At 40.8% G+C, this 21081-nt stretch overlaps 1 protein-coding gene across 1 annotated transcript; it reads left to right on the forward strand.

Moving 5' to 3' along the window:
• The first annotated feature begins 113 nt into the window (after nucleotides 1-113).
• On the forward strand, nucleotides 114-19270 carry STRADB (STE20 related adaptor beta). The gene is made up of 12 exons (XM_081096376.1): nucleotides 114-360; nucleotides 3323-3418; nucleotides 4754-4834; nucleotides 9116-9215; nucleotides 11794-11915; nucleotides 13735-13843; nucleotides 14882-15005; nucleotides 16228-16399; nucleotides 16701-16805; nucleotides 16968-17212; nucleotides 17900-17942; nucleotides 18444-19270. The coding sequence occupies exons 2-12, from the start codon at nucleotides 3407-3409 to the stop codon at nucleotides 18585-18587; spliced, it is 1257 nt and encodes a 418-aa protein (XP_080952502.1). The 5' UTR covers nucleotides 114-360; nucleotides 3323-3406; the 3' UTR covers nucleotides 18588-19270.
• The last annotated feature ends 1811 nt before the right edge of the window (nucleotides 19271-21081 follow it).

The following is a 21081-nucleotide window of genomic DNA, read 5'->3' on the forward strand; positions in this document are numbered from 1 at the left end:
GCCTCCACGCACCGGCCCAAGGGCTTGCTGGGAATTGTAGTTCCCCGACTTTGTAGTTCCGCCTTGGCCCCGCCCCCAAGCTCGAAGGCCCCGCCCCCTGGCTGCCCGGCCCTGGGGCGGGAGGCGGGGCAACTCGGGTCGGGGTGGGGCGAATTCCGTCCCGACAGAGAGCCCGGGACTGGGGCAGAGTTCCTCGCGGACCGCCCCGGTCCGGGTCGCGCCGGCCTCCTACTCCCCGCGGCCCGCGCTGGGAGCGGGCCTCGCGTGCTCGCCTTGCCACGGGGCGGGCCGGGCTCCCACGCCGCCAGGCCCCGCACCGCTGGCCGCCTGAGAAAGAGTCCTGGCCGTGATCGCCTCCGGGTAATGCGGGAGGCCGGGTCCGGGAGGGGGCGGGGAGGAGGGCGGCTCGGTCCGCGCACGCCGCGCAAAGCCCGAGGCTGGACCTGCCGTCGGCCTGGAGCGCGGCCCTGCCCCGGCTCTGCCCGCGCCCCTGGCCGCGTGGTGGCCGAGGCACCTGCGTGCGGCGGAGGCGGTGCCCGTGGGGTGGGCGGCGCCAGGTGCGCGGGGTCCGAGCCCCCGCGGCGCTGTCCCCCCAGCTCTCACCCTGAGCCGCGCTCGGGGCCTGGAGAGGTTTCCGGACCGAAGACACCCCTGGCCCGGCTCTGTGCCGCCTTGGGGACCGCTACCAAGTCCCCACCCCACCCCCCACCCCCACCCCCCGCCCCAAGCAGGACTAGGAGGGAACTTTTCACAAAAGCAAATGCCCAGGCGTCGTTTGTCCTCAGTATTGAAGCTCGGCGTTGTGTTTGCCTTCGTGGGTTTGCTGTGTCGGGCACCCTTTTCCCTGAAAACTTGGTCAGGATTTGTGACACATCGCCTGCCTGGCACGGAGCACACAGTAGGCGTTCAGGCGATGTCTCCTGAAAGCATGAGTCACGATACTAATTTGGAAAATTATACCGAGTTGTGCGTTGCTACAATTTTTAAGATATTACGGGTATTATAGGTTTCCAAGATCACTTTGAAAATTACAGTAATTTAAAAGCTCAGCAAAGAGTTAAATAAGGGTTTGTGTTTTGTTTTTTTGTTTGCATTCCCTGTAACAATGGACTGTTGGCGTTCTGTAAATAGACACAGCTCCTGATTTTCGCAGAAAGTGTCACCCTTTCAGATGAAAACCTTCGGACTACCTACCATTCTGTTATAGGACAACTTTAAATTATTTATAAAGCTTTATCCTAGTTAGCTTTTCAGATACAGGTGCAAGGAGCCACACTAATGTAGTTGTGAATACATTTAGAAAATTAGGTCTGAAATACGAAATTTTTAAAAGTATTTATGTTCATACCTAGTGAAAGAACGTGTAGAGAAAAATATGACAGCAAATCTCCTCCAACACACACTTCCCCGCCCCTTACCAGGTGCAGCTGCTGCCCTGACCTCAAAATGTCTTGTGAAATTATCGCTTATTAGACTGGCATATCTTAAGCAAAAACCTCTGGGATTAAACCACCCCATGGGGACAACCCTTTAGTACTAACAGTTCTCACACATGGTGCCCGTTTCTTCTTAGTTTTCTGAGAAATAGGAAAGGTAATGAAGTTTAAAGTTTTGTTGTTGTTAAGCAAAAAAAAAAACTGATATGAAGTGGGAAAAGCAGAAAACAAAATCGTAATAACCAGAAAGTTCAGTTCATCGTGACAGCCCTAGTCTTTGCCGTGGGAAGGTAAGCTGCAGGTGGTCAGAGCCCTCCCTGCCCCATCACCAGTGAGTGCCCAGTGCCCGGCGCAGTGCCCATTCCACAGTAGCCGTTGATTGAACAACTGTGAAATGAATACTTGGCTGTCTCACATAACAGTGTAATGGCTTTCTATAGATGTGGTTTCTTCATTTGCTTGCATTCTTCCTTAAAATAGATTACTGGAAGTGAGAATTATACTGGGTCAAAAGGTATGAATATTTTCATGTTTATCAAAATATTGCCAACTCACTACCCAAATGAGCCTTACCATTTTGTGCCGGTATATCTGAGGGTGCCTTTCAGAGCATCCTCTCAGGCTCTTATTGATACAGTGTTTGGCAGTTATGGGTACTTCCAGGTGACGTATCTCCTCTGATTTCAGTCAGCCTGGAAGGTGGGCAGGGCAGGCATTGCATTCCTCCTTTGTAAAGCATCTTCCCGTGCCTTAACTTGATACAGTGAATGACAGAAGACAAAATAATCATGCTTTCAGGTTCTTCTTCCTCACATTCTTTCCCTTTGGTGTGTAGTGACCATCCTGAACAAACACATATTTTCCCTTAGCAATAAAATTGGGCACCACGCTATCATATCCATGGTTTTACAAGATCTCCTTTTCTTTCTCATTTTGCTCAGATATTTTCAGATGCCTTCATCAAACTTGAGGACTTCATTAAAATTAAATAATGAAGCACAATGTATATGAAAGTAAAGACATTGATTAGTTATAAGGAAACACCAAAGCACTAGCAAGTTTAGAAAATTACTACCCTTTCTATTAGAAAAGATCTGGAAACTTTTGGTGGTGCTTTTGTAGCTCCTTGAATCTGTAGAAGTTACTATTTTAAATCTCTGAATCTGTTGCAGAGTCTTCATAAACTATTGAGCTTAATACTCTATTGCTGAAAGTGGACTAATTATTTGTATAATAATCTGCATATTTTTCATGCCTATAAATAAATTCCAAGAATAGAACTGAGAAATCAAAATAAAGTAAAAAAATATTCAACCTACAAAGATGTTATTTTACATGAAAACTGGAAAAAAATTATCTTTTATTTTAAACGTGGCAACAAGAAAATATTAATTCTTAGTTTGTTACTAATCCTGATTCTTTCTGAATTTGCTGGTCAGGGAACCCAAATGATTGAAAAGGCAATTAATCTGATTAGGAAGCCTAAAAATTTACTTAGAGTGGAATCATTGAATTCTTTCTTTTTTTTTCCATTGAATTCTTGTAACACCATTTATATCAAAAGTGGGTCCAATATTGTTTTTCTAAATTGTTTTCACATTTGTTAGGGCTCTTTTTAAAAGTACAGAAAATATAGGGAAGGAGAAATGCAGGTATGTTGAGGCTTTGAGAAAGGATCCAGAACCTCCACTCTGCCTTTCTGTTGTGATGTCAGGGCCCAGACAGTGTTCAGTAAACAGAAATGCTCTTTAAAGACACTTTCCAGGACTGGCTCTGGTCCTTATGTCAAAGAGTAGCTGCCTAGACATTGGGTGGCTTTATGACAACTAGTTCTTCAAGAAGCTTACATGTAAGTCTAAATTATGTTCCTTTTGTTTTCATATTAGGATATTTCTGCATCTGAAGATAAAGCAATAATCTTCTCTGCAGTAGATGGATTTTTGTCACTTTCTGTGAAATAAAGCGATTCAATGTCTTTTCTGGTAAGTTCTTGTTAACATGGATCTGATTTTGTGCCTTCAGAGTAGTTGGATGGTGATCCAGAGCCATAACAAAGGGCATATTCTGATGAGACAGTCTTTACTCTGATGTTGTTTTGACCTGAATGACTTCTGGTCGTAAGAAATAAGTTAAATTCTCATCGAGATTTTGTTTTTTCAAAAAAGAGTTTCTCCTGTTCTTTCTGATACACTCATTATTCTGTTCTTGTGACCCAGACCCACTTTTCTCATACATATGCTGTGCTTGGGTATGCCTCTCTCATCCAGTTAGCTATGTCTTACCCTTTAAATATTTCAAAAATATCTCTTAAAAATTTCCATCTGACTAAAGGCAAGCAAAATAATATTTAAATCAGCCCCTTGACTTGACAAGACAAAAAGCAGTTGGGTCAATGTATATAATATGATGTATAGATACTATTAGATCCACATCTGAATATACTTTAGATATTGGTATCTGCTCTAATTAAGTAGTTTTATGACTTTCATCTTGCTTTATACAGAATATAATACAATACTTGAATATTTGAATTATTATATTAAAGCAGTGATCTTTTAAAAAGTGATGGGTGCATTTATATGAGGATGTACAGTTTACAGAAAACTTTCATACATTAATTATATCTCTTCCAGTCTTCAAAGTTGTGACTGACTGGCTGGGCAGGGGGTATAGTCCTCATGTTGAGTTTGGCCCAGGATTGCGAAAAATTAGAGCCAGGGCTCAGACTCATACCTGCTCATCAACACCTTCATTTGCCAAGTGTAAGAGGCAGAACTATGAAGTGAGAAGAATGTTAGTTATATAGAAAATACAGGATGCATTACTTTTGTCTGAAGTACAGCTTTTCTACTTAAAAGGGGGAGCTTTATATATCTGGAAAATACATTAAGGTGAGATACCTACTTCATTTTCCAAAGCAAATCTGAGGATCAAAATAAAAATGATTATTGTGGGTTGAGCAGAATAATCTTTAGCTAAATATTCAGAAGAAAACTGCAGGTGATAGAAGAGTTCAGTATCAATACCAACTGTAAAAGTGAATTGACACTATGATCTCCAGAGAGAGGACAAGGATCAGAGATATGCCAAGTAGAATTATAACAGAAGGCATTTGTCTTCTGCACACACACAGCTGTTTCTCTGTCCTCTCGCATACTGTACCCCCACATTATGAGTCCTGGCTTCAATTCTAGATCCCTGCATGCTACCCTTTCTCTCTGCCCCTCACTCCATCACTAGACCTTCTTGTATCACATGTCACCCCTACTTATTTCGTGGGGGCTTTTTTCACTTTAATTCCTTTCTTGAATTTCCAGGATTGTTTCTGCACTTCACGAACACAAGTTGAATCACTCAGACCTGAAAAACAGTCTGAAACCAGTATCCGTCAAAACTTGGTAAGAAATGATTGAGTACAATTCATACTCCTTTGCCTTCTGTAATACCACTCACTCCTGGTTCTCCGACATTCTTCTCCTTTACCGTGTCTTTGCTACTCTCCAGTGGTCTACCGTTGGCCTCTTCTCTTCTGTTTAAACCCCTGGTCGGCAAACTGCGGCTTGTGAGCCACATGCGGCTCTTTGGCCCCTTGAGTGTGGCTCTTCCTAAGCCTTAGGAGTATCCTAATTAAGTTAATAACAATGTACCTGCCTATATAGTTTAAGTTTAAAAAATTTGGCTCCCAAAAGAAATTTCAATTGTTGTACTGTTGATATTTGGCTCTGTTGACTAATGAGTTTGCCGACCACTGGTCTAAACCATCTCTCCTTGAGCACCTCACCTGTTTAAGCCTCTGTTGCTCAGGTTTCAGATTATCCTGGAGCTCCCTCAGGTTTTCCTTCAGGTGAGGAGGGGACTCTGGCATCAAGCAGAACTGATGATTTTCACATTTTTACCTATCACTCTCGCTCTTTCTTGGGCACAGGGCTGTCTGTAGAATATCTTGTATTAGGGTTTTCGAAGACATTTTTATGCAGTTTCGGTAAAACCTTAATTTTCTCTCAGACTCAGCAATACATTGTGTTTCCTGCTTTGGCTAATAAAAAACCCATCTACTAGATCATCCTGACTAGAAACTGGAAAGATCCTCACACTGCCTCTACCTCTGCTCCCACATGTAATATACACCAAGTCTTATGGTTCTGTATCTGAAATACCCTTGAGTCCATGCCCTCCTTCACCTGGTAACTAACTACTGCTACTCAAGTCTCATCATCTCTCACTGGACTATTACAGGAAGACTCGATGCTTCTAGTTTCCTAGGCATTCATATCACCACTCAGATCAGGATTCAACACTGTTACCAATACAGGCCTCCTTGTGTCACTTTCCAACTTTAAGATTTCATTGGTTTCCAAAAACCTATGGGATGAAGCCTAAACTTTTTCTTTTTCATGCAGGAAATTTTTTGGGAAGTTTTTTCTAGACCAACACTGGGAGAGAGGGAGGAGGCAGTGTTGTTGGTACCTAAGAAGTCTGAAGAGAGGCCTTAGCCATTCCAGTGAGCATCTCTGGAGCTGGCATGGCTCTACCTAATTGTCCTAGTTGCCCAAGGGCTCTGGGCATTTGTACTCCTGTATCCACCAGTGTTGGATCCAAACTGACCCCAGGGAAGTGGCATAGCAGTGGGCAGGGTGGCTTCTTTCTGAAGAGGGCAATTCCCTGGACAAGACTCAGTGGTCCTAGTGGTTGGGGAGATTAGCACCTCCATTCTGAAAGCAAACCTGGCTGTGCTCCATAGTATCCACAAGAGAATATCGGTTAATGAGCAAAGGACAGCAGATTTTACTAAGAGTCTTAGGGTATTAATAGAGGTTTTCCACGTGGGTGAGGGAAGGCCTAAACTTGTTAGCATGGTATAAGCCAGTGGTCGGCAAACTCATTAGTCAACAGAGCCAAATATCAACAGTACAACGATTGAAATTTCTTTTGAGAGCCAAATTTTTAAACTTAAACTATATAGGCAGGTACATTGTTATTAACTTATTTAGGGTACTCCTAAGGCTTAGGAAGAGCCACACTTAAGGGGCCAAAGAGCCACATGTGGCTCGTGAGCCACAGTTTGCCGACCATGGGTATAAGGGATCTTAGTGGTATGGAATAACTTTATTTTAGTTTTATTTCTTGCTACTGAGTCTTAGCATATACTCTTCTTTCTGTTTGAAATGGTCTCCTTTTTCTGCCTCTAAAATTTCTACTCATTCATAAAGAGTTGGCCCAAATATCACATCTTGAAGCTTTTCTTCTTATACTTTTTATTTATTCTCCAACATATGTTAGACATTCCTATAAAATGGCATTTATTCATTATCTCACAATGATTGTTGTATACGTCTCTTCCAACTATAGCATGATCCCCTTAAAATAGGCATACTGTCTTTTTCATCTTTATCTCCCCTGGGCAATGTCTGATGTAAATAATATTTACAGAAACATGCTCGGGAATGAATATTTCTCACTACAAAATGGAACCTGCCTTACAAATGGCTTATTTCCTACAAAATAAGATAATCCCATTTAATCCTGTTTATACATTTATCCCAATTTTGTCTTCATTTTTGTCATTTCACTTTTTGCTCACTAATACTCTAAAGTCTTCTAGTTATCTGTCCTTTTGTACAGTAGGATGTAGTGTCTAATCCTTGCTTTTATTCAAATATTACCTTTAGGTTGAGGTATTCAGAGAGTAAAGTGTCTGTTATCTCCTTGCTGTTGCCAGGAAACAGGCCTAGAACTCAGTAAACTTCAACAAGTGCTACCTTTTTTTAGGTATGTGCTAAATAAAATTTACCATATTAACCATTTTTAAGTGTGTACAGTTCATTGGTATCAAACACATGCATAATGTTGTGCAACCATCACCACTATTCATCTCCATAACTCTGCATCTTGTAAAATGGAAACTCTCTACCCATTGAACAGCAACTCCCTGTTCCCTCTCTCTCCCCTTCCCCTGGCACCACCATCCTACTTTCTGTCTCTGTGACCTTGACAACTCTTAGTACCTAATATATATAGAGAGAGAGTTTTGTTTTTATTTATAGATTTATTTTGTTTTATCTATAATAATCAAAGCATAATGTGCTAATTAGACTGGACAACCTTCCAGACAAAGCCAGGGCTTCGAGGGAAGCCTGGGTCCTGGGTGCCAGAGGGAAGCCGGTGTTGGCAGCCAGGGGAAGGAAGGCCTACTCTTGCACAAATTTTGTGCACCGGGCCTCTAATATATATGTGTGTGTGTGTGTGTGTGTGTGTGTGTGTGTGTGTGTGTGTGTGTGTATATATATATATATATATATAATAACCTGTTTTGGGCTTGAGCTAGTTATATACAACAAATGTGCCTTCTAGTTTAAAGAAGACTAGTTTCCTAATGGAGAAGATGGAAGCAACGAAGCAATGTACAGGTTGGTCAGTCTGACTGCAGTCCCTCATATGACCACCTATGCCATTTTTTTCAGGCAGTGAACTGTAAGCCTCAGTTCATTCTGTGTTCTAGCCTCCCTGACAGGCTTCAGGTTGTGACTTAAATTTTTTTTTTAACTGTTATATGCTCATCTTTCTGTCTCTTACATGTGTTCTTTAGATCTCAGTTTATTTGAAGACTGCCTGTCTTAAAGAAATTAACTTGATTTATTTATATTTCTCTTTTTTTCATTGGGATTGTTTCCAGTTGTATAATGGAATTTCTTTTTACAATCTTTCATCCCTCTTTTAACAATATTTACTTTCATTCATCTTTAGCCAGGAGCTTATATTTTTCTGCTCTCTTAAAACTTTAGGGAACATGTAGAGTTAAGGATATGAAAAGTAATTAGCACAATTCCTAGCACATAGTAATATGATTTCTAACCCCCTTCTTCCTTCTCCTTACCTCGGGGGCAGTAATAAGATTCTGGCGCCTGCTGGTGCCTGGAAGGCGCCTGAGAGTCTTTGGAGTGCTGGTGTCCTCTGGAGAGCCTCCTGGCTATCGTATGACACCAGGTTGTTGGCCTCCTCTTCCTCCTGCGTGCATGTTTCACTGCCACTGGGACGGTGCAGACCAGACTCCAACTCTGGAGCACCCTGTGAGACACCCATAGGGTTCCTGTTCATTAACTCGGGGGGTCTGTACTGTGGTCTCCCATTTCTTGACATTTATTGATTTATCTCCTTTCTTATTCCTTTCATCTTGTGAAGAACATCTTCAGCAATTTTAATAGACTAGAGTGTGGAAATTGTTTCTTGATGTTAGCACCTCCACTAGCTGATATGTATCTGGATGTGTCATGGATAAAACTTGGGATCCCTTGAAGCAGTAGCACAAGCAGAGAATCCTTCCTCACAGGCCCCTGCATCTCTTCCTTCGACATATTTATTTATTACTACCTTGAAGAATGAACTATTCTTAGCAACTCCTAAAAAGGCTTACTTGAAATTGTGCTGGAAAGTATTCTTTGCTACCTATAAATCCGTTTTTCCTGCCCTCTCACCTTTATCAGCGGATCGCTTTCTAACTAGCATCAATTATTAGCAATTGTAAATTCTTTTTAGATCTTGAACCGGTGTCCTAAGTCCCCTTTCAGTGTGCCTTTCCTCATGAGCACTGTGTTTTTAAAATACAATGTCTGCGTTTTATGTTGGGTTGGAGGACCAAGAGTCTAAACGTATTTTGTTTTCATCTTTCTAAAACCACGCAGGTTGATAAGCCAACCCTTCCCTGGTTGTCTCCATCTGCTAGACTCAGTGAAGCGGTCTGTTCCACCAACGCTTCTCACTATGAACTCCAAGTGGAAATAGGTAATCATGGATTTCACATAATTGATCCTTCATTATTAGGAATTAAGCTGATGGCAAAAAAGATCTTTTTCGTTATAGTCCTTTAACCAAATTACTTTATTTTAACTAAAACCTAAAATCCCATCTGTTGTGGTAACCTATCTCAGTGAAGTTTGGAACAGGATGGGTCATTATCTATAGCCTTATACATGTGAAACATTGGCTCTGAATATTCAGAAACATTAAGCACTGCAGGTGCTGTTAGATGCTGGGATAGAAAGCCGTGTAGTACACCTGAGGAGTTCGTTCTCTGGGAAGATGAACACATGGATGGCTTTGTTTTACCCCCTGGAGGGAACTGTAGTCGAGGTGTGCAAGGTGCTGTGGGAACAGAGAAGATGGAGCATCCAACCATCCATGTGGGAGTCAACAAAGAGCAAAAAGAGCTGGGTCCTGAGAATGAGGGAAAGGTTGTCAGATGTTCCAGTCAGAGTGCTTGTTACAAACAACAGAAAACAATCCTAACAAGCAAAAGAGAACATTTTTAAACAATGTTCTAACACAGAATTACTGACTGGAGAAATAATTAGGGTTGGAAGAGCCAAGAGAAGCTCAGCCTAGAACCATAGCCAGTGCGTGGCACGGAGCAGCCGCGGTCGGGGACTACCTCGTAGGGTGCCTCCACCACCAGACAGTGGGCCCCACGGCAGCGAGTTCTGACTGCCGCTTCTCTGTCTCTCACTCCATCCTCCAGTTGGCCAAGCTTAGGTCACTGACACTCCCGTCCGGGGTCAAGGAGACAAGGAGAATAAGGATCTGCCCTTTTCTAAAATAGCTCTGGTGGAAATGCCCTTAGGAAGGAGGTTCAGATGGTGTCAATTAAAAAAAGATAAAAAATATTTACGTCAATAGATGAGTGAGGAAGGATGGTTAGAAAGGGACTGCCACATAGTTGCCTAGAAGTGGGAGCAAGGGGAGTGTAGGCAGGAGATAAATCTGGGAGGTTGGGAACACATTGTGTATTTAGAGGTTCAGACTCTGTGTCCACCCCCACAGCTGACCCACTTTATTACTCAAAGGATTTAAGGCCGAAATTTGGAATTTATCCTCTCTGTGCTAGAAAGACATTTTGGAATCATGAGGATGCTAATATTAGCATCTAAAAGGCATTATACTGAACATTTGATACGGGTTTTTCATTCTACCACTCCCATTTTGCAGGTAAGAATTCTGAGGCTCTGAGATTTGTTTAACAGTCAAACAGCTAGTGATTTGAAAGCAAACCTTCTGACTGCAGGGTCTCAGCTTTCAGCTGCTGCACTGTAGTTCCTTTCTATTGATAAAATGCTAGATTTAGAAAGACAACTGCAATTCCATGCAGAAGTCTGGAAGATGTAGATTAGTGGTGAGGAAGTATCCTCACCACCTGAGTCTTTTTAAAAACCGCAATGCTATATCCCATCACAGACCTACTGAATCAAACTTGCTGGCGACTGAAAGGTAGCATAGGCTTCTGAAGTAGTCCCCTCGGTGATTTTGCCACGTGCCCTGGTTGAGAATAGAGGGCACAGTGAGGAAGCCCCTCCATTTGTCCCGGAAAGAGGACAGGCCTTGAACCAAGGCAGTGATGCCCGCACTGCAGAGGAAGGGATGAATTTGAGATTAATAATGTCTTTTTAAAGATAAAAGTAACAGAATTTGGGGATTGTGGAAAGAGGGGGGAACTAATGTTTATTAAGTGCCTATTAATAGGTGCCACTAGGTATTTTAAAATTTAAACACTGACACCAAATGCTGGCGAGCATATCAAGCAACTGTGGCTTTGGGGAACACAAACCGGTTCAGCCACTTTCAGAAAGAAGTTGGCACCTTCTCATAAGGTTAAACACCCATGCCCCAGCACTTCCAGTCACAGGTATTTGCCCAACAGAAATGAAAACATGTCTACTTAAAGAATGTTCTGACAGCTTGATTTATAGTCTCCAATTACTGAAAACAACCCAAATGATCTTTCAGCTTGTAAATGGATAAATAAATTGTGGTATTTTCATAGGATGAATTATTACTCAGTAATAAAAAGAAATTAACTACTGAAGCCTACAAAGCGGTCTAAGCAAACGAAGCCAGGCACGAAACACTCCATTCTTATGATGCCATTTCATGACAAAAATCACATTAGTGGTTGGAAGGGACTGGAAGTGGCTGTAGGGATTACTGAGCAGCATTCCATTGTTTGAGTCACAATTTATCAAGTCACAATTTTAGCCATTATAATAGGTATGTTATGCCATATTGTTGTGGTTTTAATTTGCATTTCTCTATCTTGAACATCTTTTTATGTGCTTATTGGCCATTCCTATAGCTGCTTTTATGTATTCCCTATTTAATTTTCTGCCTATTTTTAATGAGTTTTTGTTTGATTATTAAGAGTTGTAAGAGTTATTTATATACTCTGGATGTAAAAGTATTGTTAATACTGTCGATCAGTGGCTTGCCTTTTCATTTTCCTGAAGAGTTGAAGTTTTTAATTTTGATGAAGTTCAAATTATCATTTTTTTCCTTCTTTGGTGGCTAACACAGTTTTATGTCTGATTGTAAGGAAGAGGCTTTGACAACCTGACTTCTGTCCATCTTGCACGGCATACTCCCACAGGAACCCTGGTGACGATCAAAATCACAAATCTGGAAAACTGCACTGAAGAGCGCCTGAAAGCTTTACAGGTGACACCACCAGAAATAATGCATTTAAAGTGCTGTCTGTCCGAGGAGTTACATCTGTAAGACCCCCCCCCCCCCCAACCCCCCAATTAACAGGCCTTTTCTGTTAGAGAAAAGTAGATTTCTTTCTTTTGTAAACATGCAATTACAGAATTAGAAAGAATACTCGGAAGGCAGATCCATGAAAGAAAAAAGATACTCAAACTTAGGTAACTACTATGCATTCCTTCACATCAATATCATATTTGAAATGCTGGTCTGGAGATTTACAAACCCCTAGTTAGTCCAATCACAAATAGTCATACAGGGAAATGGAAGAGACAGTATCCTTCCCATCCAGTTAGGCAAAATTAACTTCTAAATTGATAAATGTTAATAGAATTGCCTTTCAGTAATATTATAATACCATTTTCGTTGTCACTAATCACTTTCTGTATAAAGAAGGAAAGGATTTGATTTTGATATTGTCTTCATTTTCAAAATGTTTACATGTGCACATGTATCTTACACAAAGCTTGGAAGAAATTATACCAAAAATTTTTAAAAATACATTTTATTGATTTTTATACAGAGAGGAAGGGAGATGTTATAGAAACATCGATGAGAGAAACATCAATCAGCTGTCTCCTGCACAACCCCCTACTGGGGATGTGCCGACAGCCAAGGTACATGCCCTTGACTGGAATAGAACCTGGGACCCTTCAGTCTACAGGGTGATGCTCTACCTACCAATGCCAAAACGGTTAGGGCTATACCAAAATTTTATTAGTGGTTTTCTCTGTGATGTCATGTTAGCAATTACTTTTATCTTCATATATTTGTGTGTTTTTTAATTCTCACCTGAGAATGTGTTTTTATTGATTTTTAGAGAGAGAAGAGGGAGAGAGAAACCTCGATCAGTTGCCTCCGATACCCACCCCCACTGGGATTGAACCTGCAACCTAGGTATGTGCCCTGATCAGGAATTGAACCTGCAACCTTTTGGTGTACAGGACAATGCTCTAGCCAACTTAGCCACCCAGCCAGGGCTTTTTATGTATTTTTTAAAATGTTTCTATACTAAGAACACAGTATCCTATATAATAAAAGCCTAGGTGGCATCACGCCCTTGTGCGATGTCATCACAAGATGGCCACCACAAGATGGTCACCACAAGATGGCCAATAGGGGATGGCAGTTGTGGGTAATTGGGCCAGCAGGGGAGGGCAGTTGGGGGAGACCAGGCCTTCAGGGGAGGGCAGTTGGGGGGGACCAGGCCTGCAGGGGAGGGCAGTTGGGGGGAACCAGGCAGGCAGGAGAGGGCAGTTAGGGGCGACCAGGCTGGCAGGGGAGGGCAGTTGGGGGCAATCAGGCAGGCAGGCAGGTGAGTGGTTAGGAGCCAGCGGTCCCAGATTGTGAGAGGGATAGCCGACTGCCTGTGTAGGCCCGATCCCTGTGGACATCCCCCAAGGGATCCCAGATTGGAGAGGATGCAGGTCGGGCTGAGGGACCCCCCGACACACACCCCGTGCTCGAAACCCCATGCACAAATTTCTTGCATCAGGCCTCTAGTTGTTAATAAGAGTTCATACTAAGTTCATATCCCACTCACTTCTTTTATTATGTGCTCTTGGACAAGTTTTCTAACTCATTTCTAAGTGTCCTCTTCTGTAAAATCATATCACAACATGTAGTGGATACAAGATTTAAAGACATACAACACTGAGAACAGTGGTTAGTACTAATAAGTTCTACTGAGAATTAGCTGACACGACTGCTGTTATCTTCATCATAAGGGAAAAAAGGTTGTTTTTACATGTCTTTTCTCTTGTGTTTATCCTAGAAAGCTGTGATTCTATCTCACTTTTTCCAGCACCCCAATATTACAACTTACTGGACTGTTTTCACTGTTGGTAGCTGGCTTTGGGTTATTTCTCCGTTTATGGCCTATGGTAAGAAAACTCTTTCTTGATAAAATAACTCATAGCTTAGCCTGAGTTATAATGATTGATGAATGGGATCTTAAGATTTATGATTAACTACTTTTAATTTATAATTCTGATGGCCAATTCCAAATTTCATTTTATATTTTTATTTCTGGCTTATGTTGGATTTTAGTCTTCAGGAAAAAGAGTAGGTCTGATGATGAGTGAGCCACCACTGCTTTTCCAGGAAGCCCGTGCCTTTGAGCTCGCTGCCTCCCCCGTTTGGTTTCCGTCCTCCCTCAGTGGAGAGCTGCGTTATTCAGGCAGAAGTAGTGTTTCTGCTTGTGTACATCGTCCCCATCCGTTTCTCCGCAGAGTAAACTTAGTTCTCGTCTTGTAAACATCTGTGTGTGCCTGCTCCTTCACTGGATCGGAGCACCCTGAGGGCAGGATTATGTGTGTATTTATCATTTACCTGGGGCTCATACAGTACCTAGCACAAAACTGTGTTCAGTAGGTGTGTTAAATAAACAAATGGATTCTAGAACTTTGATTTTTAGGATAGCTTTTGTGAATTGTCTCTGGATTTAAAAATACGTGTATACATACACAGTATGTTTTGTTTTTTCAGTAATGCTAAAAATTGTTAATTCTCTTTTCTGGTCCTCAGTGCCATTAAAAAAGTCTTTTTAAATATTCTGGAAGGAAAATTACCTTTGCATAGGAAAATGGTTAATTCTGAAATGTAACAAGGGTGTGTGTGTGTGTGGTGTTTATAGTTGAAAAGAACATTTAAAGCATAGATAGGCCCTGGTCAGGTAGCTCAGTTGGTTTGAGCGTCATCCCTTTATGCCAAGGTTGTGGGTTCTATCCCCAGTCAGGGCACATACAAGAAGCAACCAAAGAATGCATGAATAAGTGGAGCAACAAATCGATGTCTCTCTCTCTCCCTCCCTCCCCCCCCCCTTCCTCTCTCTTAAATAAATAAAAAATCATTTAAAAAAAAGATAGCCAGAAGCAAAATCACTTTTAATGTTCATTAAAGATTTCAGCGGTTTTTTTCAGGTTCAGCAAGTCAGCTCTTGAGGACTTACTTTCCTGAAGGAATGAGTGAAACTTTAATAAGAAACATTCTCTTTGGAGCAGTGAGAGGGTTGAACTATCTGCATCAAAATGGCTGTATTCACAGGTATTTACTTATTTGTATTTTGCAAAATGAAAGAATTTTAGTGGAAGGAATCTTTTAGGGAGCTTTTAGGAAGGCGGGAGTAGTTGAGTATCAGAAAGGAGGGGTGGGGAACTGAGGGAGGCAGGGGCCGAGGGGTACTGTTGAAGCTTACATTTTGTGCTCATTCACCAGTGTTCGGACCCCTCCCTGTGCCGAGTGCTGTGCTCAGTGCCTGTTGGAGCCTGCGCTCACGGAGCTCACCTCTCAGTCTAATGTGGGGTGGGAGCTGCAGGGAGTGGGGTCCTAGTTAGCTCTTTTTCCTTAAGCTAAAGCTCCTTTATCTGTTTTTCATCTTTAAGTCATAGTTATATCATGTACACACTGAAACAACCCTTCTTTGTTTTCTTAAATATTTCGTAGTATCTTGAGATTATCATACTGAATATCTGTTCTCTAGTTACCGAACTGTAGATGCAGAACTGGCTGAGTTTTAAAAACAGTGCTGCTTTAAGACACACTGGGACTTTGTCTTCCTTTTTAATTAAGCTACTTTTAAATAAGCTTGTTGGGTTTTTTTTATTGTCTGTTTCAAACTCCTTAAAGCTTTTTTTCTTACTATTTGTTGTTTTTTAGCAGCATTCTGGTTAACTGAGGCTTTCTCACAGAGTGTATCGTAATTAATTTTACCAGATTATTGGTCATCCTACTGTAGTTAGTCTATTAGAAACTCTCTTAGGTTTCAAATCCAGTGTTTTGGATGAAAAACAGGCTCTTTTATAATTTGACAAAGGAAATTTTTATATATGACATATCTTTGTAAATAGTGTTAATACTATAAAAGGCTTTTTTTGGATAATACTGCATTTAACTTTAAATTATAACCTTATGCTTTAAGTATTAGTTCATTGATTTTTTTTTTAGACTTCTCCTTGGGTGTTTTGCAATAGCATCCTACAAGAGTGAAATTAATCGTTTGATTCCTTTCCAAGTTTGCATAAAATATTATCACTTCCAAACATGTATGTAGTTGTCAGTTACATACTTTCTTGTCCTAAAGCTATATGAATAGCTGAAAGGATTCCTTAATTCTTTGAGCATTTCCCATATATTCATAGCAGTGTACTGCTACTTTATAAAGAGCATTTAATTTCCAAGAGCATACATGAATTTGTTCTGACCAGATTTTTATTCTTGATTCATTGGCCAATTTCCCAGTATTTAGGATTGTTTCTTTTTGTTCTAGGAGTTTTAAAGCCAGCCATATCCTCATTTCTGGTGATGGCCTAGTGACCCTCTCTGGCTTGTCCCACCTGCATAGTTTGGTTAAGCACGGACAGAGGCATAGGGCTGTGTTTGATTTCCCACAGTTCAGCACATCAGTGCAGCCGTGGCTGAGTCCAGAACTACTGAGACAGGTCAGGTGTGGCCGTTGCATTGGGTTGTCTGTGCGTCTCGAGTGTCTTCTAAGCTTGACTAAAGGACAGTTGTGACCTTATATTTGGATTGGTGAATGCACTACTGCAAGACTTTTTTCCCTCTTTCTTGTCAAAATTATTATGTTAGGAATTTAAAAATGTGCACCATATATTAAGTATAGCTTGATTTCTCACTTAATAAGTTTTTTCCATTATTGTTCACCATCCTTTATCAAAAAAGCACATGTATTAACTTTTTAAGTTACTTACACTAAAGGTCTTCACATTCGTTGTTCTACAGGATTTACATGGATACAACGTGAAGTCAGATATCTACAGTGTTGGCATTACAGCGTGTGAATTGGCCAGTGGGCAGGTACCTTTCCAGGACATGCATAGGACTCAGGTAAATGCTACTAAAATCCCAGAACTACTGTCCTTCCATATGATCCCTTATGTTCTAGGTAATATCTGTTAAACATCCCTGCTGTAGACTCTTAGGATCTTTATTGTTGTTGTTTTAATATTTTGCCTGATAAGGGTTGAAAGAAATTTTTCTGTCTTTTAGATGCTGTTACAGAAATTGAAAGGTCCTCCTTATAGTCCATTGGATATCAGCATTTTCCCTCAGTCAGAATCCAGAATGAAGAATTCCCGGTCAGGTGTAGACTCTGGGATTGGAGAAAGTGTACTTGTCTCCAGTGGAACTCGCACAGTAAACAGTGACAGATTGCAGACACCATCCTCAAAAACTTTCTCCCCTGCCTTCTTTAGCTTGGTACAGCTCTGTTTGCAGCAAGATCCAGAGAAAAGGTAATATTGTTCACCTCTAAGTAACATAAAACGTATGTTTTACACTTTTAGAAGCTTTGTGATAGTCCCTTCCTGCCAAATTCAAATCCTTAACCAGTCTTTTGGTCAAAAAATCATGATCTAATCTAGACAGCATCAATGCTAAAAACAAGTGGAAGCAGTGAGCAAGAGGGAGGAATACAGGATTCAAAACAGAAAACTTGGCTCCAGTTTTAGCTATTTCACTTCCTAACCAAGTCACCTTGTAAAAATCAGTTAATCTTCTGGACATTAATTACTGCATTTATGTGAAGACATTTTAGAAATTTCCAAGCAGTACAAAAATGTTAGTTTCTATTATAATAATATAAATTATTATCATATATAACTATATCTTATCATTAATGTTTTGGAAATTAGGTGTGGGTCTTATCTTTTTTTAGCCCCTTAATGCCTAGCATAAGCTCCTTATAATTAGTAAGTGCCCAGTAAATGTTGAGTTATGGACTAATTAAAGGATATCTCTAGACTTCTTCTCATTGGTCAGGGAAGCTAAGAATTAGGCTTCTGACATATATTATTTTTCCTTTTAATTTTTTAGTATTGGGTTTTATAGCTTTGAACCTAATTTCTACTATATTTTTACATCTAAAAATCAACATTCTAATATGAGGTTCTATTTTTTTATAACTTTTAAAAATGTTTCAGGCCATCAGCAAGCAGTTTATTGTCCCATGTTTTCTTCAAACAGGTAAGCTGATCTTTTTTCTGTTGTCTAGATGTTTTTAAATACTATTAAAAAGTCACTTCATGTATTGGCTTAATGGGACAGTTTAGTTGTTAAGGTTTTTAATAACAGCTTTCTTACAAAATAAAGTTAAAATCAAGAAAACTTTTGGGTAATTGAGTTAGACTTTCTAAAATACATCCATTCTGCAAAACGAGTAAAAACAAATGGAATATCATCATATGTGACTATATCTTCAGTTGGTATTTTGATTAATTTAGAGACATTTTATTTTTCTATATTGTCTAAAAATAATTTAAGGTCAAAACAATTCTGATAAAAATCATTCTATTTGGCTGTCACTTCTTCCTATTTTCAGATGACCAGAATCAAAGGTATTTTTAGTGACTTGGTTAAAAACAATCTTAAATACTTTCAATGATTGCTTTAAAAGTTATTTTTTACTAACAGAACTAATGTATTAAGTTTATGTACCAACAGCCTTATTTTGAGTTTCTTTGACAGATGAAAGAAGAGAGCCAGGACACAATCCTTTCGCTGTTGCCTCCAGCTTATCAAAAGCCATCAGTAGCACTGCCTCCAGCACCACCTTGGACTGAGCCAGACTGTGACTTTCCTGATGAAAAGGATGCAAACTGGGAATTCTAGGGCTGCCAAATCCTTTACATCCTACATACTTGACACTTTCTCCCTGCTGCTTGTCTTCTGTATTTCTAGGTACAAATACTAGAATTATACTTGAAAATACAGTTGGTGCACTGGAGAATCTACCACTTAAAACCACTCTATTCAAAGGAGCATGAGTTCGTAGCCCCTTTGGTTAGCTCAGTGCTACTACACCTCCAGGGAAACTTCAGAAGGATTCACCTAGCTACACTTAGTGTCATCTATCCTCAAGTTTTGTTTCTTCCAAAGCTGTGACTAATTCTTCTTGATCTCACTATCATTTTTGAGCCATTTAATTCTTTCAGCATTTCCTGCCCTCAGGGAATGTGCCCTCAAAGGACAGTGCTTCCAAATACATTTTTTACTTCCAGATTTTCGAGCCTTTTTGATCAGCTATTGTTAGACCAACAGGCTAGTTGATTTTGGCATCAAACCCTTGTTTGGTAACAGGGAAACAGGTATACTTCCCCATTTTCTTGTGTTAATACTTATGGCAATATCAAACTGAGCCTCACTCACATTAAATGATTCACTTGAAATATATAGAGAAGTTGTGATTTCCTTTTTTTTTTTAAGGGGCTAAAGTAACACTTTTCTACTCATGTAAATTATAGATCCTAAATTCATGCATCCCGTGGGAGCTCAATAAAGATTTATTGAATTGAGTTTATGCTTTTATTTATCTTTTTGCCTGGTTTGACAAGGCTAAACCACAGATTCTAATTTGTTTTGCCAAGGAAAGCCGTTTGCAAACAAATAGGTTTACTTACATAACCTGTGAATTGGGGACAACCTGGTCTTTGAACAATGGAGAGAGAAGACATTCTGTTCCTTTATATGATTATTCTTGCTCCTGTAGGTGATACAACATATAATGACAGAGAGACCTTAATTCATGGTATTACCACATTAGCAAGAGAGAGATGCTGTCTCAGAGTATGCAGTTTGAATTGTGGATTTTTTTAATCTGTACACTTATCTAACATTCCATTTAAAATTATTTTTAAATGATTGTCTTAAGATTAAAAGATTAAAAGCAATGAGACAGTATATAAATTAATAGACAACTTGAAACACAAACCTTTCCATGTTGATTGCCAGCCCTTGTCAAGAATGTTTAGGTCACTCCAAGTCAGCCACAAAGACCTGCAAGGTGGAGGAGGGAGAGGTGAGCACCAGTTGAGGCCCTGAGATCACATGTAGTAGCGGGGGCTGTAGTGGTCCACCAACCTCCAAAACCTCCCTTCACAAGAGAGACCCACAGGAATCAGAGGAGCAGTGGAACGTGTGCAAAAGGTGGACTGGGGAGAGCGGGAGGCAGTGCCTCTCGGATCTCCGGTGTGTTCTGCTTCTCCAGAGAAAAGAACCAATAGGAGACTTACTCTAAGGAATTGCCTCACACGATGATGGAGGCTAACAAGCCCCCAGATCTGCAGGGTGAAAGGACAAGCTGAAGAGCTAAAGAGCCAATGGCGATCCAGTCCCAAGGCCGGCAGGCTGACCTGGCAGAGCTGGTGCCACAGGCCTTAACCTGGAGAGGCCCACCCACATGGAGGAGGGCAGTCTGCTTCGGTTAGTCTACAGATTTAGACGTTAATTTCATCCAAAGTGCCTCACAGAAACATGCTCTGGAGGCTGTGGGGGAGAATGCTGCCCTTTCTGGCTTCTGCAGGCTGCCTGCCCCCCTGGCCTCAGGGGCCAGCACTTGTTTCAGTGTTCACATCTCCTTTTCTGACATTCTGCCTCTCACTCATAAGGACTCAATAGACTTACTTGCGGTCTTCCCAGGTAATCCAGGATAATCTCATCCCAAGATCCTTAACTTAGTCACAGCTGCACAGTCCCTTCTGCCAGGTAAGGGACCATAGTCACAGGTCCCTGGGATTAGGGTTGATGGATCATCATTCTGCCTAACACATGTCCAGTCATGTCGGCTTTCTGAAGGACCCAGGCTAAAATGCCCCATGAGCTTCTAGGTACTTTCCCCAAACAATGCTTATGTAACTAGTGTTACTACTCTGTGTGTGTGTGTGTCTCTAATAGACTGTGGACTCCGTGAGAATATTGTCTTATTCGCTAGTACATCCTGATGTTTAGCAAAGTGTTTGGCATATTATGGACATTTAATAAATATTTAAGGAATTCAACCTTGACTAAAGGTTACAAGTTGTTTTTTTAAAGACTTGAATATTTGAGAGATTTCCCTGGTAGGAAATTTTAAACTGTGTCACAGTATTGCCACTAAGAGTTAATGAGACAAAGGGATCTGAGATTTCCATCTAGAAAATATTTCTTCCTTTACTGCAAACCGGATCAATGGTTTTCCTCATAAATACTGCCCGTCAATTGCCTGTTTGCTCTTAGATCCATTTCTCCACTCTTCCCTTCTCGTCTTTGCTGGCAACTACATTTCCCATCACCCTCTCTCTCAGGGGTCCAGGGAGGCAATGTTGGGAAATCAGAGCAGGAAGAGAGG

The sequence above is a fragment of the Myotis nattereri genome (genome assembly GCF_964212035.1).
Source record: "Myotis nattereri genome assembly, chromosome: 7".
Taxonomy (NCBI): Eukaryota; Metazoa; Chordata; class Mammalia; order Chiroptera; family Vespertilionidae; genus Myotis; species Myotis nattereri.